The 21,328-nt window shown below is 41.4% G+C and overlaps 3 protein-coding genes and 3 long non-coding RNA genes across 9 annotated transcripts; 5 read left to right on the forward strand and 1 right to left on the reverse strand.

Moving 5' to 3' along the window:
- The first annotated feature begins 59 nt into the window (after positions 1 to 59).
- Positions 60 to 1,394, forward strand: LOC135341804 (uncharacterized). Of its 2 annotated transcripts, XR_010396653.1 has the most exons (4): positions 60 to 529; positions 582 to 797; positions 860 to 922; positions 990 to 1,394. It is a non-coding gene; the product is annotated as an uncharacterized LOC135341804 (long non-coding RNA). The 2 variants fall into 2 exon arrangements; XR_010396652.1 differs by having other exon boundaries at positions 63 to 797.
- A 2,121-nt stretch (positions 1,395 to 3,515) lies between these two features.
- On the forward strand, positions 3,516 to 4,894 carry LOC135341234 (uncharacterized). Its single transcript, XM_064537749.1, has 2 exons — positions 3,516 to 4,095; positions 4,238 to 4,894. Exons 1-2 carry the CDS (start codon positions 3,598 to 3,600, stop codon positions 4,892 to 4,894), a joined length of 1,155 nt encoding a protein of 384 aa, XP_064393819.1. The 5' UTR covers positions 3,516 to 3,597.
- A 397-nt stretch (positions 4,895 to 5,291) lies between these two features.
- LOC135341036 (uncharacterized) lies at positions 5,292 to 7,248 on the forward strand. Of its 2 annotated transcripts, XM_064537504.1 has the most exons (4): positions 5,292 to 5,434; positions 5,556 to 5,708; positions 5,831 to 6,331; positions 6,416 to 7,248. In XM_064537504.1, exons 1-4 carry the CDS (start codon positions 5,392 to 5,394, stop codon positions 7,246 to 7,248), a joined length of 1,530 nt encoding a protein of 509 aa, XP_064393574.1. In that variant the 5' UTR covers positions 5,292 to 5,391. The 2 variants fall into 2 exon arrangements, with proteins under 2 accessions (XP_064393574.1, XP_064393573.1); XM_064537503.1 differs by having other exon boundaries at positions 5,831 to 7,248.
- A 1,644-nt stretch (positions 7,249 to 8,892) lies between these two features.
- Positions 8,893 to 9,801, forward strand: LOC135341039 (uncharacterized). The gene is made up of 4 exons (XR_010396516.1): positions 8,893 to 8,952; positions 9,224 to 9,550; positions 9,609 to 9,688; positions 9,747 to 9,801. It is a non-coding gene; the product is annotated as an uncharacterized LOC135341039 (long non-coding RNA).
- Positions 9,802 to 10,573: 772 nt separating this feature from the next.
- Positions 10,574 to 14,396, reverse strand: LOC135341038 (uncharacterized). Of its 2 annotated transcripts, none has more exons than XR_010396515.1 (3): positions 13,759 to 14,396; positions 12,439 to 12,579; positions 10,574 to 11,142 (listed from the first exon to the last, which is right to left on the reverse strand). It is a non-coding gene; the product is annotated as an uncharacterized LOC135341038 (long non-coding RNA). The 2 variants fall into 2 exon arrangements; XR_010396514.1 differs by having other exon boundaries at positions 10,574 to 12,389.
- Positions 14,397 to 15,296: 900 nt separating this feature from the next.
- LOC135341035 (uncharacterized) lies at positions 15,297 to 21,167 on the forward strand. Its single transcript, XM_064537502.1, has one exon. It carries the CDS (start codon positions 15,836 to 15,838, stop codon positions 21,020 to 21,022), a length of 5,187 nt encoding a protein of 1,728 aa, XP_064393572.1. The 5' UTR covers positions 15,297 to 15,835; the 3' UTR covers positions 21,023 to 21,167.
- The last annotated feature ends 161 nt before the right edge of the window (positions 21,168 to 21,328 follow it).

A 21,328-nucleotide genomic window follows, 5' to 3' on the forward strand; every position in this document is an offset into this window, starting at 1 on the left:
TGTATACGCCCTTGTCCAAACTAATTACAGCCATGAAAGAGAGTGTTGTTGGTAAACATTATATGTAGTTTCACATAATAGTTATGGCCGGCCCACGAGATGGTTTCAGGTTAGGTGGTGATCATGTGGTGATCATGCTCAGCGAGGGGTCCGCAACGGCCAGGAATCTGGTACAAAATTTTTGGAATCTCAACTGAAATCTTGAAATCTCACTTGGAATCTTGAAATCTTGTGGAATCTCTGGAATCTTGTGGAATCTCTGGAATCCCTTGGAATCTCTGAAATCTCTTGGAATCTCTGGAATCTTGTGGAATGTTAATGAGATACCCGTAAATGTATATAAATAATCCGTATACCTCGCCGTAGATTATTATTGAGGTTGCAGTAGCCTCGAGACCAGGCCGATTATCGAGGCTACGGTTGCAGTTGCGGTTGCAGGCTCAGCTGCTATTTACATATCTCTCTCTATGAGAATCCTCCTCATAGCAGCTCTGTGTGCAGATTATAGACGATTCCTAAAGAGATTAAGGTGAGTTTAACCAGCATAATAATAATAATAATTAAGTCATGAAAATTTGCAGGCTGAACAGTAAAGTGATGACAAAGCTCTCCCAACATCAGCTCCAAACTGCCCACTCTTAATGCCGAGAGTGAGCTTATGGTTGAGTGAGTCTGATGCAGCACCAGCGTAATAATTTATAGTTGAAAGTTGCATAATTATATATAGATCTATGCATCACAGGACGGACGAAGCGAGGGACAAGGCTCCAAGTCCAAACTGTCCACTCTTAATGAGAGTGAGTTTATGGTGGTATGCAGTATACCAGCGTAATAATTGTTGTTTGTATATGCATCACAGGATGGACGAAGCGAGGGACAAGGCTCCCCTTCTCATCTTAATGGTAGTGAGCTTATGGTGCCGGTGAGTCTAACCTGCAGTATACCAGTGTACCAGTGTACATGAAAAATTGTAATTATGCGCATCACAGGATGGACAAAGCTCTCCCAAACCAAATGACTGTGCACTGTTTGCAGCTGCATATTGTACCAGCATTGCACATGGACTAGATCCATGTTCCCTCGTTTACGACCAGCAGCAAATGAGGGACCACTTGTACACGTGTTTCACTACAAAAACAATGGTACTGTCTTCCGAACAAAAAGACCAGGACCTGCACGCACTTTGAAAATCCCTGTCTATTGCTACTGTCGATGTGCAGATGATGGCCAAGGAATGGTAGGCTGTGACGGATGTGAAGATTGGTAGATGCATCAACGCCGCCAAAGTAAAAAAGGGATTATGATATTGCACCAAGTGTCGATAAAGTAGTTAGAATCAATGACTTTATAGTCAACAAGTATAATTATTTTATGTTCATCAATTCATATACTTTAATGTGCTCATACTAGATGTCTATAGCCTAGCCTGCCTATGGATCTAGAATAAATAGTATTATGATCTAGCTTTGTAGATCAGGGCAAGTCGGGCGCCGCCGCCCTCTACCGTTGCCCGGAAGGAGGGCGGCGATTGACTAGATCAGGGCGTGGCCCACAACCTTCTGAAAGGCCACGCCCAGGACTAGCCAAAAGTCTTGTAGGAATCTTTCTGGAATCTTGGAATCTTGAATGGAATCTTGAAATCTTCTAGAAATCTTGGAATCTTGAATGGAATCTTGAAATCTTCTAGAAATCTTGCAATCTTGAATGGAATCTCTGGAATCTTGAATGAATCTCGGAATCTCGTTGGAATCTTTAAGATTCCAGAATCTCGTACAGAATTTTGGCCCGTTGCGGACCCCTCGGTTGCAACCTTGTAAACTGGTGCGACTTCTTGCCTAGTGTGCTTTAATCGATAATTCTTTTTTTTTTTATCCATCTCTGCATAGGGTCAAGAATACAGCAGCATGCATGGTGCATGGTGCACAGATTCACTACTTTAACGTGGGTACTAACTGTACAGTATTAAGAGTGCTTGTTAATACTCTAATTAGGGTAAATCCACCTTCACTTGTGCAATGCTCAGTCCTGTCTTTTTGGAAGCACGGCTAATGAAGGCGGTGAAGCGTGCTGCTTCTCCTTTCATTCCATTCTTGTAAAAGGTATTATTTTAGTGTAGTTGTCTGCTCCGTGGAAAATTTTCTGCTTCCAGTGCTAGTGCTGGATTTTGCAGTCTGCATCCCATCACCACTGCTAACAGGCTCACTCTCAGTATCACTGTCAGTAGGACTATCCATTGCAGGAGCTCAGAGCTGGCACTAGTTGGGCGGAGCCCGACCGTCCCTGACGGGAGGTCGGGTTGCAAGCCTATCTGGAATGGGATTGGCTTTGTTCACTCGATGTCAGGAACGGAAGTTTATTTAACCACAACACATCCCGCGAAATGCGCGCGAATTGTTCAAACACATGGCTTGAGAGTTCAGTGATGGCAAACAGTGAGTCTGATAGTGCTAGTCGTGGCTGCCCTGATTGGGCACAGCAATTAAAGTCAATAGGCCAACAATACTATGGAGGAATAGTGGATGACGCTGAAAGCCTCCTAGAGCTACACAGCAGGTCTACTGTAAGTACATTTGGTACCAGGACGTCAGTGAGCAAGCTCTCCAAACAGGTGCAGGTGGACGATGGAAACAAATCTCCCATTGTTACCAAAGTAAGTAATGAAGTCAGCGAACAGTCAAGGGGTACACGTACATTATAATAACATTGTTAATCAAAAATAATAATTATTGTAATTATTATACACGTATAGGCAAGGGTGTATTGGAATCATTCAATTGAAGGTCACAATATATCATTTGATGGCATCCCATTTATTGTTTCAAGAATTTGAAAACAGCACTGCCAGTTTGGTCAGCAGTACTTCAAGGGATAAACATTAACATCTAGTCGAACACGTCTCCAAGGTACACGCAAAGTGGGCTGTCCAGCACACATACATGTACACGAGGTGATGCTCTTCCCATCTTTTGCTGTTTCTGAACCGAGCACCCATTTACTTGGACCTAGGAAAATGAAAGAAACAAAGGCAACAAAAATGGCAGCTTTAAAGAAAGTTCTCGTAAGCGGGGAGGAAGTGGAGACAACAACAAAATATTTTGTCCTACTCCCCACTGTACAAGCTCATGGCAAATATCATCCAACATCTGGCCTTGCTGGATTTGCCCAAAAAGTCCATCCTAAAATAACTGAAAAAATCAATACACTTGTAGGAGAAGGAATAACCGAATTGCAAGAGGTGAAACGAGCCCTCAGACACTATGTTATACATTGTCTATTCCCAGATCCCAAAGATCGTCCATGTGAGACTAACAGGGCATACTATCCAACGAACACTGATATCAAGAATCATGTTTACTCAGCAAAGTGTGCCCAAGAATTATCAAAGTTAGATCAAGACAATCTTAAACTAAAAATTGATAAGTGGAAGAATGAATCCATTAACCATGTTCCACTATAGATAGACCTTATACTAAGATAAAAGAAGAAAATACCTGTGAAGAAGAGGATCCTCTGATATTTTCTCACACCCTTCTTTATGTCCATCAGGAACAGTGGCAACAGCACCTGCTAAAAAGATACGGAAACACAATTGTTCTCATGGATGCGACTTATAAAACAACAAAGTATGAACTGCCTATGTTTTTTGTAACTGTAAAGACTAATGTTGGCTATACACCTGTTGCAGATTTTGTCATTCAGTCTGAGACGAGTGACCATATTGCAGAAGCACTTAGGGTCATAGCAAGCTGGAACCCAGAGTGGAGTCCACCATTCTTTATGACAGACTATTCAGATGCAGAAATTACGGCTATTGAGTCTGTTTTTCCGCACTGTAGAGTGTATTTGTGCGACTTTCATCGTGAACAGTGTTGGGAACGGTGGATGAAAGATAAGAAGCATGGGCTTTCACTTACCGATGGAGAAATTCTGTTGGGAATGCTCCGAAAATGTGCTTGGGCAGCACCGGGATCAAATGGCCTATCATTAGATCACTACTATCAGCAGGAAGTTGGCAACCTACAGAGAACAGACGTGTGGAAAAACAATGGGCAGGTTAGGGACTGGCTAAGTGCTAAGTGGCTACCAAATTCACAGGTAAGAGTTTGTAAAACTATATAGTATACTTTTTATGTAATGTGCTATATTTAGGATACTACTGCAACGAAGATATACATGTATACGCATACAAGTGTATAATTCATACACACATGCATGCATGTACACACCTTTTCTATAGAGATGGGCTAGGGCTTTTCGAGATAACGACTATCATGCAGCCATAAACACAAATAATGGAACCGAGGCTCTCAATAAAGTTTTGAAATATAACTATTTACCGAAACGAAAGAACATAACTTTATCATCTGTGTGTACCACACTTATCGAGTCTTTCCTACCAGATGCTCATCAAAAATATGTATGTTTAAACTACATGCAGTCAAGCCAGTACAGATCTTACAAGAGCAGCGTTCCAGAATATCTACGTGATAGACCAAAAACTACTATCCTCCATTGCCTAGAAAGGAAGTCCAAAGCACTTAAATATGTCACAGATGACATTAAAGTGGTCGATAGCAAACAAGGGATTTTTACAATTGAAGGGTCGAAGAACAAGAAACACACCATAAACTTTGGAATCGAAAATGAAGATGGAATGCCTTCATGTACATGTCCGGACTGGCAACAATGGCACATTCCATGCAAACATTTCTTTGCTGAGTTTAACTTGCAAAGTGGGTGGGCATGGTCAAACCTTCATCCAAAATATCTGAACAGTCCATATCTCTGTACGGACTCTCACGTACTCCATGACTACTTTCATAACACTGCCTCTAATGAATCACTCAACACTGATTCGTTAAATAGCTCAACTGATACAGTAGCCCTCATATAAAAGTTCCCGTTTCGTTTTCGTTGCACGAAGCGTTCCGTTTTTACGGCGCCAGAAAAACGCAAATTGAACGGAAGCGTATTATTCATAAATGCACCGTAATTACGTTCCGTTGTTACGTTGTACGGGAAAAAAAACGGGTAAAATTTGATGAGTCAGTACGCGGTACGCAGCTACAAGTAGCTAGCCGTCTCTTACTCTCTATTAAAGATAGCTAGTCTCTGTGGACGTGGATGGATCTGTCTCTGTGCCTTTGCAGAGCAACCATGTTACAGCAGCGTTTAGGGAGTCCAAGAAGGCTTGCAATGCCATCAGAGTTATTTTGCTCAAAGAAATAACAACTCAAAGGTTAGATCTATTAGTGCAGTGGCAAAGGTGATTGATTTGAACCTTTTGACAGGTTGTGATTGGAGTGTCAGCAGTATAAAGATAGTGAGTGTCCAAGGTAGTAGTCATTCATTTATCAACCATTTTGAAGATTGAAGATATTTAACAAGATTATGGCTTTGAGAAGTGTTTTGAAGGAACTTCAGCTAAGAAAGAGTGAGCATATACTGTAGACAGACTTGTACTGTAGTTGTGTGTGTTGGATGTACATGTACATGTATGTTTAATACTTGTAGCTACTGTACTTGCATTAAATAACTCTTTATCTCCCACACAGAGAAGTTTTTCCTTGTGGAGTGGCACTGCGACAAAATGGTCACCGTTGTTGAAGAAAAACACATCCGTGCTCGAGATGGTCCCATTACCAAGGGGAAAGACTACTTCGTAAAATATGGAAGCAAATTCTTGGAAGCAAATGTTCTTGCTACTGGTACGTCTATGTATGTTTTAATGTACATATGTCTGTACAATGCACACTGGTATAAATACATGTATGCTGTGTAGAACAATCTTCATGGTACAAGTTTACTATGTTTGACGTTTTGTTGACAGGGACAAAAGAAGAAATTGAAAAGATTGAGCTAGAACACCACACTGAAGATGACCTGCCAAAGGCAGCAAAGGAACCAGCCAAGAAGAGGGGACGAAAGAGAAAACAGGACGGAGACAAAGAAAACGCCCAAAGCAATAAAAAAAAGAAAACTAAGGAACCAGGAAAAATGTTAACTGTGACAGACCCACAGCTCCCAATAGACCTTACGACGGAGTCTGAAGCCCCCCAACCCCTGGATCTGGATCCCACTGACCACCCCACTGACCCCAAGCCCCAGGATCTGGATCTCACTGACCCCAAGCCCCAGGATATAGACCCCACTGATCCGAAGGCCCAGGATGTGGACCCCGCTGACCCCTGCCAAAATTCTTCATTCAGCTCAGTTATTCCCATGCAGAACATTTTAAAACCGAACCAACATAAGTCCCCTAACCGCAGCCCACCTTCTCCGCAACCACTATTTTCTCCCCTCTCTTCTAACCCCGACTATTACGACTGTGGTAAGTACATGTACATTGTATACTGTACCTTTGTGACTATAATTATACATACATATTTATTACCTCTATTTTGTTTTTTTACAGATAACCATAATCCAAGTGATATGGTAATCAGCAACCAATCAGTCGAGTATAGTAACAACGATACTGCTGAGTCCACAGAGCTCCTTCAGGCCAGGCTGGACATACACGAGCTACAAGAAAGAGTGGGCATTCTTGAGCACACCCTGACGTCTGTGCTAGAGCGGTTGGAGCAACACGAAGAGCGGTTGGAGCGACAATGGCATGTATCCGCATCTCAACTGCAGATGCCAAGCCCCGTCAACCACTCGTACAACCCACCTATTAACACCTCTTCACCTCAAACCCCACACAGATTTCTCCAACCCTATCGAGTACAGCAGCCACCCCAACCCCAAGTACAGCAGCCACCCCAACCCCAAGTACAGCAGCCATCCCAACCCCAAGTACAGCAGCCACCTCAAACCCCTTCTCAAGCCCAGCAGCCAGTCAACGCAGACCCCAGTCCACTTCCACTGCGCGGAGAGAAGGCCATGGACTCTGCCTTGCCATCTTCCGAGATAAAAAAGGACAGATTACAATCAAAAAAAGACACTTTGGCCCAGAACAAAAAATTTCACTATGAAAGCAAGGCGCCGACACTGGCGTTGCGATTGGCGAAACTTACGTATTTTGGAGAGGACGTAATGGCCAGGTGTACACCAAATGGATGTAGAGACCGACCAGCTCTTCCAAGACAAGAACTCTACGAGCTGAAGTCGGAGATATTTAGACTATTCCCAATTTACTGGTGCAATCCAGTGGGATTTGAAGCTCTATGGGGAAATTGTTTGACAGCAATTGAGCAAGGCTGTAAAAGAATGAGGAGATCGGCTCTAACAAATCAAGTGAATTAATGCTAACATTATTATTTTTAAAGTCACATTGTTTTACACTTTTTCACTGTTAATTGCACTTACTTGGTTACTTGTATTTTATTTTATTGCACACTGTCTTTTTCACTGTTAATTTTGTTTATTGCACTTACTTGGTTACTTGTATTTTATTTTATTGCACACTTATTTGTTTTGCATCATCTGCACATCATTTCTTTATTATAACTTCATCATAATAACTTCATACAGTAAAAAAAATAGAATTGTGTAATAGTGTACAAGTTACTATGCTGTCAGTAGCCAGTTGCTGCTCCTTGTAACTCTATAACTTTGGGAATTACTTTCTTCAGATGGCCTATGTATTTCCCGCATTTTGCAATCGTAACTGTTTTCCAAAATTTCTGTATTCCATCGATCAGTTCTTGCTTGGTCTTGGGTTTTATTTCTCTCCTGAGGAATTCTTTTAGCTCGTGCCAGAGGTTTTCTATGGGATTACAGTCTGGGCTTTCTTTCTGGTGGTGTCTTCCACCAGTTGACCCCATTCACTCTCATATAATCAGCAGCATGTCGTGACGTATGTTTTGGGTCATTGTCTTGCATAAAGCGATGGCCGTTAGGGTAGATGCTATTGATAAATGGGATGAGGGTTGCATCAAGGATGGACGTGTACAGTGGGGCATCCATTATTCCTTCAAATATACAGACAGCTGTTCTTCCCCTCAAGCTAATTCCAGCCCAGACATGTACCTTAGTTGGATGTTTTGGTCTGTAGGGGGAGACACAAATGCATGGTCATGAATGACACGGAGGAAAATACACAAATTAATAATTATACAGTCATGTACATCTGTGTTAATGCAATGTGCTATACCTCGGTTTCGGTCTAGGAGGCTCTCCTATTTTTCTGCAGCACGTTCTTCTGTGGGACTCCATTTGTACTGAGCATTCATCCGACCATATAACGTCTTCAAAATTGTTGTGCAGGTTAGCACTTGCCCAGTCCCGTCTCTTGACCTTGTTGACATCTCTTATAAGCTGACAGTAAGCTGATCCTCTAAAAGTCCAGCCGAGAATGGTTCTAGCTCTGAGGATAGTGGCTAGACTGAGGTTAATCCCATTCTGGTTACAGAGAGCAAAGAGCTGAACGGCAGTAGTCTCATCATCTAGTCTCATCTGCGTTTCAACAAGCCTTTTCACTTCAGATGTGATCTTGGTTGGTCTGCTGCTACCTTCTTTTCTTTTGATTGTTCCAGTCTCCAAGTATCTGGTCAGAAACTTCCATATTCCTCGCCTACTGGCAATAATGCCCTCGTCTCGAAGCTTCTTAGCAATCGTTGGGGCTCTATAGCCACGTCTGTAGAAGATCAGAATTCTCTGTTTCGTATAATCACTGAACACCATCTTGAAATAATATAATACTGGCTAGATCTAGCTAGCTGGCGAGCTATCAGCAACGCTACAGTACAGTTATCAGACGCTAAAGAAGACTAGATTTACCCCACGTGGCCTCCGTTATTACGGAATAAGAACGGAAATTTTTCTTACCGTTTCCGTTCCGTTCTAAATTTTAATGAGCCTCGCCCAACGTTACCGTTTCGTTACTACGCAAACGTTTTGACGCCGTTGAACGCTACGGAACGGGAACTTTTATATGAGGGCTACTGTAGTCTCCCATCAACTAACGGAAGTCATAACCCCATCCAGACGGAACTTCCCAAACGGAAGGTATGTTAATAATGGTCCCGATTTATTAATACAGTTGAGCCTCGGTTATCCAAACACCTTTGTCCCCGGGCCCATTCGGGTAAGTGAAATATTCGGATAATCAAACCCTTCTTTTTGCCAGCCACGTGGGCAATTTCCTACTGCGCATGCTCAGATTGCACTATGCTCTAGCATTCGGATAATCGAGGATTCGGATAACCGGGATTCGGATAACCGAGGCTCAACTGTACAGTTACCATGCATAATTATACATGCACTCACTGTAATACAGACATTCATGACCTCACTAAAGCAAAGTGGTGAGCACGCTAGAACAAGCTTGAAAGTGTTACAAACACTCACCTACAACTGCACTGATCCAGATCGGCTTGATCAATTGGCTACTAAGCTTGACACCCTCATCACAGAGTTTCGTGCAATTCTACCAAAAACTGAGGGATTGATTCTTTGGCCTCAAGCACGTTTCTCTGCAAGAAAGAAAGCCCAACAAATCAAACACAAGTATCTGAACCTCACTTCAAGGCTAAAACGTGGACGCCCGAAGTCTTATTGGAAGTACAGAAACAGAGTGGGACAAAAAGCTGATGCTCTCCGTAAGGTACAGTAAAATTAATGATCTCATTATATGGACATTATAGTTGATATTGCATTTCTAGAAAGACGAGAGAGCACCTGAAAGTAATACTCATTGTTCTGACAGAGTCCTGTTAAACACATGGTAAAAGCACTAAGACAGGTATGTCCTCACTTTCAATTATCGGTACACGGTGCATGCATTCCTTATATTTTTGTAGGCAAAGGAGAAATTACTAGAGGAAAACGCTCCATCTACTCTCAGCCACAAAGCAGTAAATTCTTTGTTTCACTACACTTTTTAATGTATGGATGTATGGACGTACTTATATGTATATAATTATTTGAGATGTATAAATTATTGACAAACATGCAGGGAGAAAAGAAAAGGAAGAGGTGCAACAAATGCTCTGAGTGCAAAAAGAGGATTGTGGTTCATGTCATACTCATTATAAGAGTATTTAATCATTTTGCGCAAGAGTGTTGTTTACAAAAGTCAGGTGCTTCACACGTGAACAAGCTTCCTGTACTTCACATCGAGTGAACAAACCCAATCCCAATTAAATACTGCGAGTGAAAGTCTCAGATTGCACACGTGATCTAAACGTTGCATTTTTGTGCTTAAATTATGTCAATTTGTTACTATGTGCGCCCTTATATAATTAAAGTACATGCTGACCAAACTACTGCTCAAAACAATAAATCCGTGGGATGCCATCGAATGAAGGATTCCAAAACACCGTTAAGGATACATGTTCTTAAAACTATTAACTCACTGTCATTACTTACTTTGATAACAATGGGAGTCTGTTCATCGTCCATGCACCTGCACCTTGCTCACTGAAGTCCTGGTACCAATGTACTCATAGTACAGTATATAGAGCTGTGCAGCTCTATAGGAGGCATTCAACATCATCCACTGACTACTCCTCCATAATTAGTTGTGCCCAATGCCTAGTTTGCCTTCCAACTGCTGAAGAATTCGAGGGGTGTGGTGTGGTTTAATTAACTTCCGTTCCTGACATTGAGTGAACAAAGCCAAGGGATTGGCTTTGTTCACTCGATGTCAGGAACGGAAGTTATTTAACCACAACCACACCCCTCGAATTCTTCACATAATTATAAGCTTCAGGGCACAACATTCATGAAGGAGTAGTGGATGATGCTGAAAGCCTCCTAGAGCTGTACTGTACAGCTCTAGGAGGCTTTCAGCTGTACTTTACTAAGTAGACTACTATGAGTACATTGGTACCAGGACTCCAGTGAGCAAGCTATATAGAAACAGGTGCAGGTGGACGACGAAAACAGATCACCCATTGTTACCAAAATAACATTGAAATAGAAATATTGAACATGATTAATTTGTAGGTAACCATTCAGGGCAATTAAATAATATTCGATAGCATCCCTTTATTGTTTCGAGCATTCAAAAGCAGCATTGCGGTGCCATGTCAGTAGTTTGGTCAGCACGGTACTTTACTTCAACATCTAGTCGAACACATCTCCAAGATACACGCGTACACACAAAGTGGGCTGTCCAGCACACATTCATGTATATGAGTTGATACTTTCCATCATTTGCTGTTGCCATTGAACCCAGCAACCATTCACTCGGATCTAGAAAACAAAGGCAACAAAAATTGCAGCTCTAGCGTATTCTTAACAGAGAAGTGGAGACAACAAAATGTAGTAACATACGATACTCTCGGAGACATGATAAGGCACTAAGACATGCAGGTATTATGTCATCACATTTCACTTGATACATGCATTCTTGATACATTTTGCTAAGGAAAAATGAAAGCACCGCAGGTGCTGATGCCTCGGTGGAGATGCCAAAGCTACATAACATAAAGAAATAGCTTTTATACACGTACACATGACGAACAGTTTTAATTAATTAATTTGCTGCATGCAAACTCTAAGAGTGGGTAATGAATACCATATATTTTTGTTAAGAACGATCGATGCCAAAAGTTTAAGTCTAATGGCTGCCATCAGCAGAGCCGTGCAGCTCTCTTCTCACTCTTGCAGCTACCAATAGCTATAGCGTTCTAGTGCAGAGCTAACTACTAAGTATAGAGTAGCAACACTCGGTAAACAAGTTTGGCTACGTGCTCTTCTGAAAAGGCTGCAATGGCATTCCAAATAAGCAAAACTAGGCATAACTCGAGAACAAAGCATTATTTTGCAAATCCACGAATTAAAATCCATGACTAGAAGCCTATAGAAACTCTTACTTGCACTTCATTGATCCTTGAGCAGCTGTAGCAGTCTACACACACACACAGACACAAACACACTACCGTATACCTCGCTTGCACATGCGCACCGAGGAATAATTACTGGAATAAAACGCTTCATCTATAGTCTCATCCACAAAGCAGATTTGTTTCACTACACGTTTTATGAATGTACATACGTATACTTTCTAAATGGGATGTTTGATTATGACAAACAGGGAGAAAAGAGGAGAAAAAGAGGTGCAACGAATGCTCTGAATGTAAAAGAAGGTTGTGGTTTGTGTCAAACATGCAAAGACAGTCATGCGGTAGTATACGCAAGAAATTATGCTGTCAACATAATTATAATTATATAGAAACTGCGTTTAAACAGTTAATACGCAACTTAATCATTGATATTCACCGGCACAATGCAGGTATATCTTGTAACCAAGACAATCTTCTCAGAGTAGTATTCGTTGTACCTCTTTCTCCCTGTTTGTCATAATCAATCATTTATATCTCATGCATTTACATGCAGGTACATTCATTAAAGCGTGTAGTGAAACAAAGAATTTACTGCTTTGTGGCTGAGATTAGATGGACCGCAGGAGCGTTTTCTTCCAGTAATTTCTCCTTAGCCTACAAATGTATAAGGAAATTATTATATGTTTGAAAAGTGACGACATACCTGTCTTAGTGCCTTTATCCGTGATAATCTGTTGAACAGCATAATAATTATGTTACTACATTTTGTTGTCTCCACTTTCTTTCCCAAGAGTACTTGCTTTAGAGCTGCAAACTTTGATGCCTAGATCCGAGTGAATGGCTGCTGGGTTCAATGGAAACACCAAATGATGGAAGGTAATAACTCATGTACATAAATGTGTGCTGGACAGCCCACTTTGCGTACGCGTGTACCTTGGAGACGTGTTTGACTATAGATCTATCGAAGTTTGTCCCTTAAAGTACTGCTGATCAAACGAGTGTTGCAAGCATGCGCTTGCTAATGCCTCTTGCCATGTGTTTGCTTTCGCTCAAAAGTATTAGAGTGTACGTTATAGAAGAGGTAAATAATTTGCAATGTGCTTTGTATCTATAACAAGCAGTCTAAAAAGAGTTATCAGAAAGGGTTGGTTTATCTTACCAGGACCTCAACAAAGAATAAAATTGATTCTGCTAGGATCTGGGGTTCAAAATGGATTCTCTTACACGTGCATGGTATTGAGCACGCATGCGCATTACATCCAGGAATAAAGGGTGTGTCTGTAAGTTTACAAAAATTAACTAGGGGTACACTTGGTGCAATCCTCACTCAGCATTAAATTTTGCTTGGCTTATGACGTAATTTAGTCTTGCTTGGCTTATGACGTAATTTTCTTTTGTTGCGTAATGATCGGCACGTAAGAAAGCTAGGTTTGTGTATTCAATAAAGACAGTGTAGAATCTCTTTGTGAGATCCAAAGTGGGCCAGAGAGTCTTGTGTTGATGTACACCACATATTGTGAGAAGAGTAGGGTAGAGAAGTAGCTAGATCTAGCTAGCTGGAGATGTTTGTGTAATGATCGTTTTTGTGGCGGATCGTCACGGTAAGAACCATAGTTGAAGTAAGTTCACTAACGGCCGTGCAGACCTTCACTGTGGGATGAGAAGTCGTTCAGAGTGTCTTGTGTTGATGTAGAGTACCTGTGCTGAGTTTAGAACGAAACCGCTTGACTGGAGAGCAACTGGAGCTAGATCTAGTTTAAATGGACCAACCATCACCACCACCACTACCACCACTACCACCGTTGATCTCGATTTGACCTAGCACGATTATAGCCTCGCTTCGCTCGGAATAATGACACACAGACAGACACACACAGTCAGCTTTACCGTATCCCTCATGTGGCTACGCCTCGAGGCATAACTACTGCTTTTGAATGCTCAAAACAATTAATCAGTGGGATCAAATGAAAAATTCCAAAACACCGTTAACGATACATGTTCTTAACTTACTGTCATTACTTACTTTGGTAACAATGTGAGTCTGTTCATCGTCCATGCACCTGCACCTGCACCTTGCTCACTGAAGTCCTGGTACCAATAATAATTATACTCATAGTACAGTAGAGCTGTGCAGCTCTAGGAGGCATTCAACATCATCCACTACTCCATGATTATGTTGACCTATTGTTGTGCCCAGTGTCCCAGTGCAACTGCTGAAGAATTCGAGGGGTGTGTTGTGGTTAAATTTTAACTTCCGTTCTTGACATCGAGTGAACAAAGCCAATCCCCTAGTGCTAATCCCTCACCGGGTGCTGGAAGTTCCACAGCTGGGTCTGGCACCGGGTCGGAGATTCGGATTCTCGTGAAGTTCCGCTCCATGTAGTCCATTTGCTCTTGGGAGAATGCCGGCACCACGTCTGGGTCGTCGGCCATGGGATCGCTCGTAGGAGAGCACTGCAACGAGACAGGTCGGCTCGGCGGTCGTCTAGCAGAGCTGAGTTGTCCAACGCTGTAGTCGGGACTGATGGGGTGGTAGGGGCTGTTTAGAGCTTGTAAGGACAAAGACAGCTCAAAGCAACACTCCGGCTACTGACACGTGTGTGGCAGATACTGCGCATGCGCGGTGAGGCCAGAGGGCCAAGCCTTTGTTACCATTTTTTTTTTTTTAATACACACTCATATAGGTTAGTTCAATGTACAGTGCAATAATTATGCTAGTTAGTTCAATGTTCAAGGATCAGTGGTCTGTTATCAGACGCCTTTGTTACCATCGAGGTAACGCCGCGATTTAAGATAATTTGCATAAGGTAGATCTGCGCTATTCACTTGCTCAGTTAATACAAATTTCAACACAGTTCCTTCACATAACTTATAACTGCTTTGTGGGGTTCTTCTACATCTTCGAAGAGAAATGAATTTGTTTCACTGTTAACATAAGTTGCATAACACACTTCTTTCATTTTCTTAAAACCTTGCTTCTCAAAAAGCCGTTGGGTGTAAAAGCTTGTACAAATTGCTCCTGCCAACTTGTACCCAAGAGTCACGGCATGATCTAGTGATCGCTTGGCCAATTCACTGGCAATACCTTTGTTCTTGTAACCAGAATCGATACTTAGTACAAATACCTCAAACATCTTGCTTTCTTGATTTGCCATCAATATGCTTTTTATGTCAAATACACTGTCCAACATAACCGTGACTGAAGACGATTCTCTTGAGAATCCACGCCCAACATATTCCTCAAAGGTCGGAGGCACATCAGGTAAATCAGCTAGTGATTCAATACAATTAATGCTCATTCCTACCATTTTACCACTCTTTTTGTCCACTACACATCAGGACAAACCCTGTTCCAAGAAGTGATGAATTGTCTGATCAGTCGCTTGGTTATATTTGTGGACTTGCAGAGCTTTCGACATAGGCGCATTGGGCAGAAACTGATCATTGAAAAGCTGAATAGCTTCATGAAACTGTTCTGCTACCATCAATTGATATTTTATACCAGTCTCCATGATATCAAGAGTATAATAGAAGATACCCTAGCTCTATACTCGAACCAGTCTAATGGCCAAGGTGCCTTTTTAATTAAAATCATGGTTGAACTTCCGGTCTTCCTGAGCTCTGCGGTTTTTGACTTCCAGTTTCTACTTCAACTTTGAGTGGTCCTGACGTCCTCTACAGCTATGCTAACAATTTCTAACAAGCACAGAGCTCTTTAGTAGCCTTTCTACATTCTAATGATACCCACCAATTAACAGCTTAAGCCTGTTTCTTGTGTGTGTCCTGATTCTTCCACAGCATACATTTTCAGACACAAAATTAGTGCACGTGTTCATGCTGTGCAAAAATCCAGTTCCCAGCATTATTTTGCTTAAATTTTTTGAAGATCTGTGGACCAATGCCCATCATTTATTTAACAAAAAAAATCTGGCTGTTCCCACATATATTCATAAATTTACAGCTGATTTTTACAAGGCCATGTGGTCATCCTGAGGTCCACTGAATCAACTTTGCTGAGAATAATTATTATTATTTACAAGGTGAATTGAAACAAATTATGCAAAATTATGGCATGTCAAATGCATTAAAATAGGTCATTAATGAGTCAGCATAGAGCCACAAGAGGGAGCGGAGCTGATGTGCGACCCGCTATTTCAAGTGTTCACCAAGGGCAGCCTTGTCAACCATGCATCCTCTGCAAACGAGGTAATATGTCGAAGTATTTCCATCCAAAGTCATGGAAGGATGGCTCACTTCTCAAGAAGCTTCAAGAATTTGAACCAGCTCTTGGCATCAATCCAGATAGCTGCATTTGCAGAAATTGCCGGCAAGATGTGAGTTCCATTGGCGAGAGTAGTTTTGTACCTAGATGGAGAAAAATAAATGATGAGAATGAAAAAGAGCAACAGTGTTATGTTTCAGAATGCAATGAATGTGAATGCAAAAGTACCACATTAGCTGATAGAGCAACAATATGCTCATTGTTTGATATGAATATAGAACGCATTGAAACACCAAGAGGTACTGATGGCATACCTCTTTGTACATACCACTACGGCGTCCTATATCGAAAATTGAACCCGTCCCACCTCAAATGCAAAACGTGTAGTAAACACATATCAGACTTTACAAAAAGCCGAGTTGTCTCAGAGCCTGACATAATAGAGGCGTTCCTCTCAGAGAACACTGTCACTAGTAGTAATGAGAGCATATCATCTAGTGACCGAGTGTGTTTTACGTGCTACAAATCCCATCTCTATTTACTGAAGCGACTAAAGGGGTCAGTCAAAAGCACAGACTCTGACCTTCAATTGCTACTTGATAAGATTGAATCCGATATACCCATATTATCTAATGTCAGAACATCGGATGAGGTCCTATCATACGTATCTAGTCTGTCAGCCATACATGTTGGCAAAGCGATTTTGAAACAAACAGCTCTGTTATTGCCTGAAGTGTATGAGACATTTAAGATTAAACTATCAAAAATGGCTTCAGAGATGAACATCACTGTTGACTTTCCAAACTCAATTTGGCTAAGAAGTGAGCTCTCAAATATGCTAGAACATCATATGGCTTACAAATGCTCAGTGATGAGGATAGGTACGATTCTGTACCGCCATGGAGGAGACATTTTCTATGCCCTCAGTGTTGCTCTAGGTCACTGCAGACGTCACGAAACAAAAGACAAATTGTCTGAGGTATGCCTCACTCTAAATGAAAAATGTCACAAGTCAATTAATGAATTGATTGAACAAGATTCTGGACAGCCACATAATATAGAGAGCATTGACATTAACAAGTTCATTAATAAACTTGATCCAGACATTTGGAGAGCTATTTCATTGCTAACCAAACCTCTCTCAAAGAAAGCCATAAAGAACACGTCACAAGTACGAACTATTCGGAGGTTCTTTTGTGTGTGTGTACTGTTTTTCACTATCAACAACCAGTGTTCCTTCCCAATACATACCCTATTGACAGAAGCAATTGAAACATGTGGAGGCTCTATACGCTTGGTTAGGATGTTCAATCGCTTAGGCATTTGTGCAAGCTCTGAAACTGCTTTGAGGTATGTTCAATACCGTATTGAGAAACGAGCGAGTGAGGGAATAATGAAAAGCTACCCAAGTAACTGTTTTATGATCGCATCAGCCGATAATATTGACTATATACACCATTATGCCAGAGTATATTGTGGAAAACAGCAGTTAAGTTGGCATGGCACAACAGTACAAATCGCCCAACCCAAGCCACTAACACTAACTACCAATACAGACTTAATTGGGAACCGCATGCTCACAAAGAGAGTATATTCAACAAGATCACCAATTAAGTCCCCTCAACCGAAAAAACTTAGAAGGAGCAGAACAGGAGCGATCAGAGCCCTATCGGCAAGCGAGGAAAGTTCCAATACAATCTACACCCATGTACAGAGTACTGAAACAACACCGCTAAGCATGAATGACTTTGGGCTGAAACTTAACGAAGAGAGTGCCCTAAAAAAATTTCAAAATATTGCTGGTAACTATATTCTGCTGAAAGTTGCTTGTACAGCACATGCCACACCATTGATCGACTTCCAGGCCTATTTCAGTCTATCTAGCAATATATGCAGTGTAGAAAGGTCCAACATAATCTATTACAACGTTCTAGATCAAAAATGTGACGATAACGAGACTGTGCTTAGTATTATAAACGACCTGTACAACAAATTCATTGCTACAAAGAAACAAGCACTAATTTTCCTAGAAGGGGATCAAGTAACATATGCCCGCATACAATCTCTTAAGGCAGAGTATGGGAGTGATTTAGCATGGCTCATTCCATTCCCAGGAGATTGGCATATTCTCAAGAATTACCAAGAGGTACTGGTCAAAATCTACTTTGATGCAGGCCTAGTGGATATTGGGAAGTGTAGTGGGTACAACACCCCCAATTCCATCACCTCTAACTTTAAGAGGACTCACCATTTTCTAATGGAAGCGTGGGAATCCATGTATCGGCTCCTGTTCTCCATTTTCTTGGAGAAGGGGAATGTCCCAACAGATTTTCTTCACACCGCATCAGAAATGGTCCAAAATCTTCCTCCTTCTGAAACCCAAGAAAGTGCCCTGAGGAACATCAACCAGTTGCTGGAAGACCTGCAAGAGAAATGCAATGTACTTCAACTATTTGACGAGTACATCCAGAAGAGAGAGTCGGAAAACAAAACAGTGAAGTTTTGGATTGAATTCATATTCAGAACCTGTGTGGGATACATAGCACTCTACTGTGCTGTGAGAACTGGTCAATGGGACTTAAGAATGGCTGCTATTAAATTAATGGTGCCAATTTTCACTGCATTTGATCGACCCAGGTACCAGCAATTGATTCCTCAACACATAAGAGATATGTATAACTTACCAGGTGATGTTCGTGCAAATCTCGAAAAAGGTGGTTTCACTGTGAGTCTTCTTGGTAGGCCAGGCCACTCAATAGGAATCGATGAGGCACATGAGATGTGCATTAATCGTGAATGCAAGGAGTTCGTTAGCAGACCGTCTGCTGAAACTATCACCAGAATCTCACTCTTCTTACCTATCAGAGCAGAAGCAATGAAAAACATTGAGCAACAGCTTTTTAAGAAGCAAAAGATTGATATAACACCAATCAAATCACTGTATGCTACTAGCAATGACAACGAGAGCAGAAAGTTGGAAGGAAACATTAAGAAACAAGTGAACAAGTTAGAGTCATGTAGCCTTGTCACAAGCACCTGTAACGATGCTCTATGTCACCTTTTCAATAAAAAACAACTAACTCCCCAACAAGAACATGACCTCATCAATTTTAGATCCATAGGGGAAACAGAGTATAGGAACCGTGTGCAGTACTACATCTTGAAAACTCCTAGTGTCAAACCACCAAAACACCGAAAGAGACTTTTAACATTTACAGAAAAACTCGGACGACGAAAAAAGGGCTCAGAAATCGAAAGAGAGAGAAAGATTCAGATAGAATTATGGAAAAGGAGAGTTGCACATGCTACAATCACAGGAACAAACCTAAGCAAAAGTTATGAGCAGTGCTTGGAACTACCCAGAGCGATTGCAAACATTGATGGCACACCAACTAAAGGAGCCAAGTCAAACACTACCAATGTGCTACAAAAACGGTATGAGAAGGCAAATGCTGCTATTATTGCATCGTCATTAAAACCTGGATGGATACCAGATGCTGTCATAATCGAGGGAATGTTTTTGATAAATATTACACCATGGAGTGCACATAAAAACATAGGTGATTATGCCGACTTTTTAATCCGACAGCATATCTATCCATACTTTAGAAGTAGATCACAGGAAGTACACTTACTTTTCGACGATCCTGAGTGTGTCCAGCTAAGTCCCAAATATTTTGAACGACTGCATCGCGACAAGACAGCACACTTGAATGACGATCACCAGTGCACAACTTTTGCAGCAGACATGGTGATCCCTCCTATGTGGAGAAAAAATATTTTGAGTTGTAGATTATGCAAGAGAAACCTTGTTACTTTTCTCTCAACTTACTTCTTGAAGAAAGTGCAGCGCAAGCTAGCTCTACAACAAAAATTTGTTACAGCTGGAGGGTTCAGCAGTAATCTGCAAAACAAATGCCTGTTTGTAACTGGATCCACACCACAACCACAAGTTGACGATTCTCTATATTGTAATGCAGAAGAGTCAGACACGAGAATTTGGTTACATGTAATCAATTCTGTAGGCACTAGGAAGCTTGTACTCAGTCCTGATACAGATGTGTATCACGTAGGCTTACCACTGGTTGCTGGAACACAGCTTGAATGTAATGTTCGACTGAGCCTGTTCAACTCAACAGAGCATCGATTCCTAGACATACAGGCACTCCTCACAGCGTTCGAGAATGATCCTAGTCTCGCTGCAATTGAACAACTACCAGCAGTTATGCAGATGCTATACATAAGTACAGGATGTGATTTCGTTTCATTTTTTAACGGAATAGGAAAGGCAACATTTATGGCTACACTGTTTGAATATTCACAATTTATCTGCGATAGTACTGCTCAAACTCCAGGAATGCTATCTCAACCAGACGCTGATGGATTCCTCTCCTTCATTAGGCTGGTTGGATGTGCTTACTTCAGAAAGCACAAATCAGTATTTCTACCTTCATTCCCAACACCAATGTCACTATTTAACTCACTTCTTGATAGCAAACAGCATGCCCAAGTACACCACAGTGCATGGCTTTCTCTGATGAGGGAGAAAATCTGGCTCCGTATAAAGTATGAAGAAGAAATGATCCCCTCCTATGACGCACTTGACAGACATTGGAAACGGTCCTGTTGGGTACAATGTGTGTGGAGTCAAGCAACTTCCAACAATATCACTTACCCAGTACTAGACGGAAACGGATGGAAACAGGTTGACACAAGTACATTGGCCATCGACTGGGACAGTGAGAGCAATGTTTCGGTGATCAGAGACAGAGTCACCTTGCTTCAAAAGGGATGTGGTTGCAAAACAGGCTGCCAAACAAATCGTTGCAAGTGCAGAAGAGACAAGCATGATTGTGGTCCTGGATGCAAATGTCAAGGGTGCACAAATGTACCTCAAACTTCTCAGACCAGTCACGAACTTAACCTCGACCAAGAGAGCTCTTCAGAATCTGAAGATGAATTTGGCGATTCTGAGGTAGACGATATAATGCGAGATGTTTTTGGAGACAACAGAGACACCGATAACGAATCTGCAGAAGAGACAGAGGATATGGACTTAGACTAATACGAATCGTGGAACTCTGTACATACAAAATGAGCAATTACACACCTACTTTTTATGAAGGTATAACTTTTTATGCGTATTAGATCACAAATTATAAAATGTATTAATGTAATACTCAACCTATGCTGTCTAAGCCTGACAAACATGACCTGCTAAAACATGACCTGCTAAAATTACTGGGAACTGGGTTTTTGCACAGCTACAAAAACACTAGTACAAAACCACAAAGTACAGTATACAATACTCAAGAAAGAATATCTTTTCCCCTACTTACCTTCAAGAGCTAGGAGTTGTACCATTACAATC

The sequence above is a fragment of the Halichondria panicea genome, chromosome 9 (assembly GCF_963675165.1).
Source record: "Halichondria panicea chromosome 9, odHalPani1.1, whole genome shotgun sequence".
NCBI classification, from domain to species: Eukaryota; Metazoa; Porifera; class Demospongiae; order Suberitida; family Halichondriidae; genus Halichondria; species Halichondria panicea.

Excerpts from the sequence above, each read along its gene's own strand:
- LOC135341234 (XM_064537749.1), top strand. The coding sequence starts at position 3,598 with ATGGATGCGACTTATAAAACAACAAAGTATGAACTGCCTATGTTTTTT. Across the intron at positions 4,096-4,237 it reads AGTGGCTACCAAATTCACAG|AGATGGGCTAGGGCTTTTCG; the intron begins GTAAGAGTTTGT and ends CCTTTTCTATAG.
- LOC135341036 (XM_064537503.1), top strand. The coding sequence starts at position 5,392 with ATGGCTTTGAGAAGTGTTTTGAAGGAACTTCAGCTAAGAAAGA. Across the intron at positions 5,435-5,555 it reads GGAACTTCAGCTAAGAAAGA|AGAAGTTTTTCCTTGTGGAG; the intron begins GTGAGCATATAC and ends TCTCCCACACAG. Across the intron at positions 5,709-5,830 it reads AGCAAATGTTCTTGCTACTG|GGACAAAAGAAGAAATTGAA; the intron begins GTACGTCTATGT and ends TTTTGTTGACAG.
- LOC135341035 (XM_064537502.1), top strand. The coding sequence starts at position 15,836 with ATGAGTCAGCATAGAGCCACAAGAGGGAGCGGAGCTGATGTGCGACCC.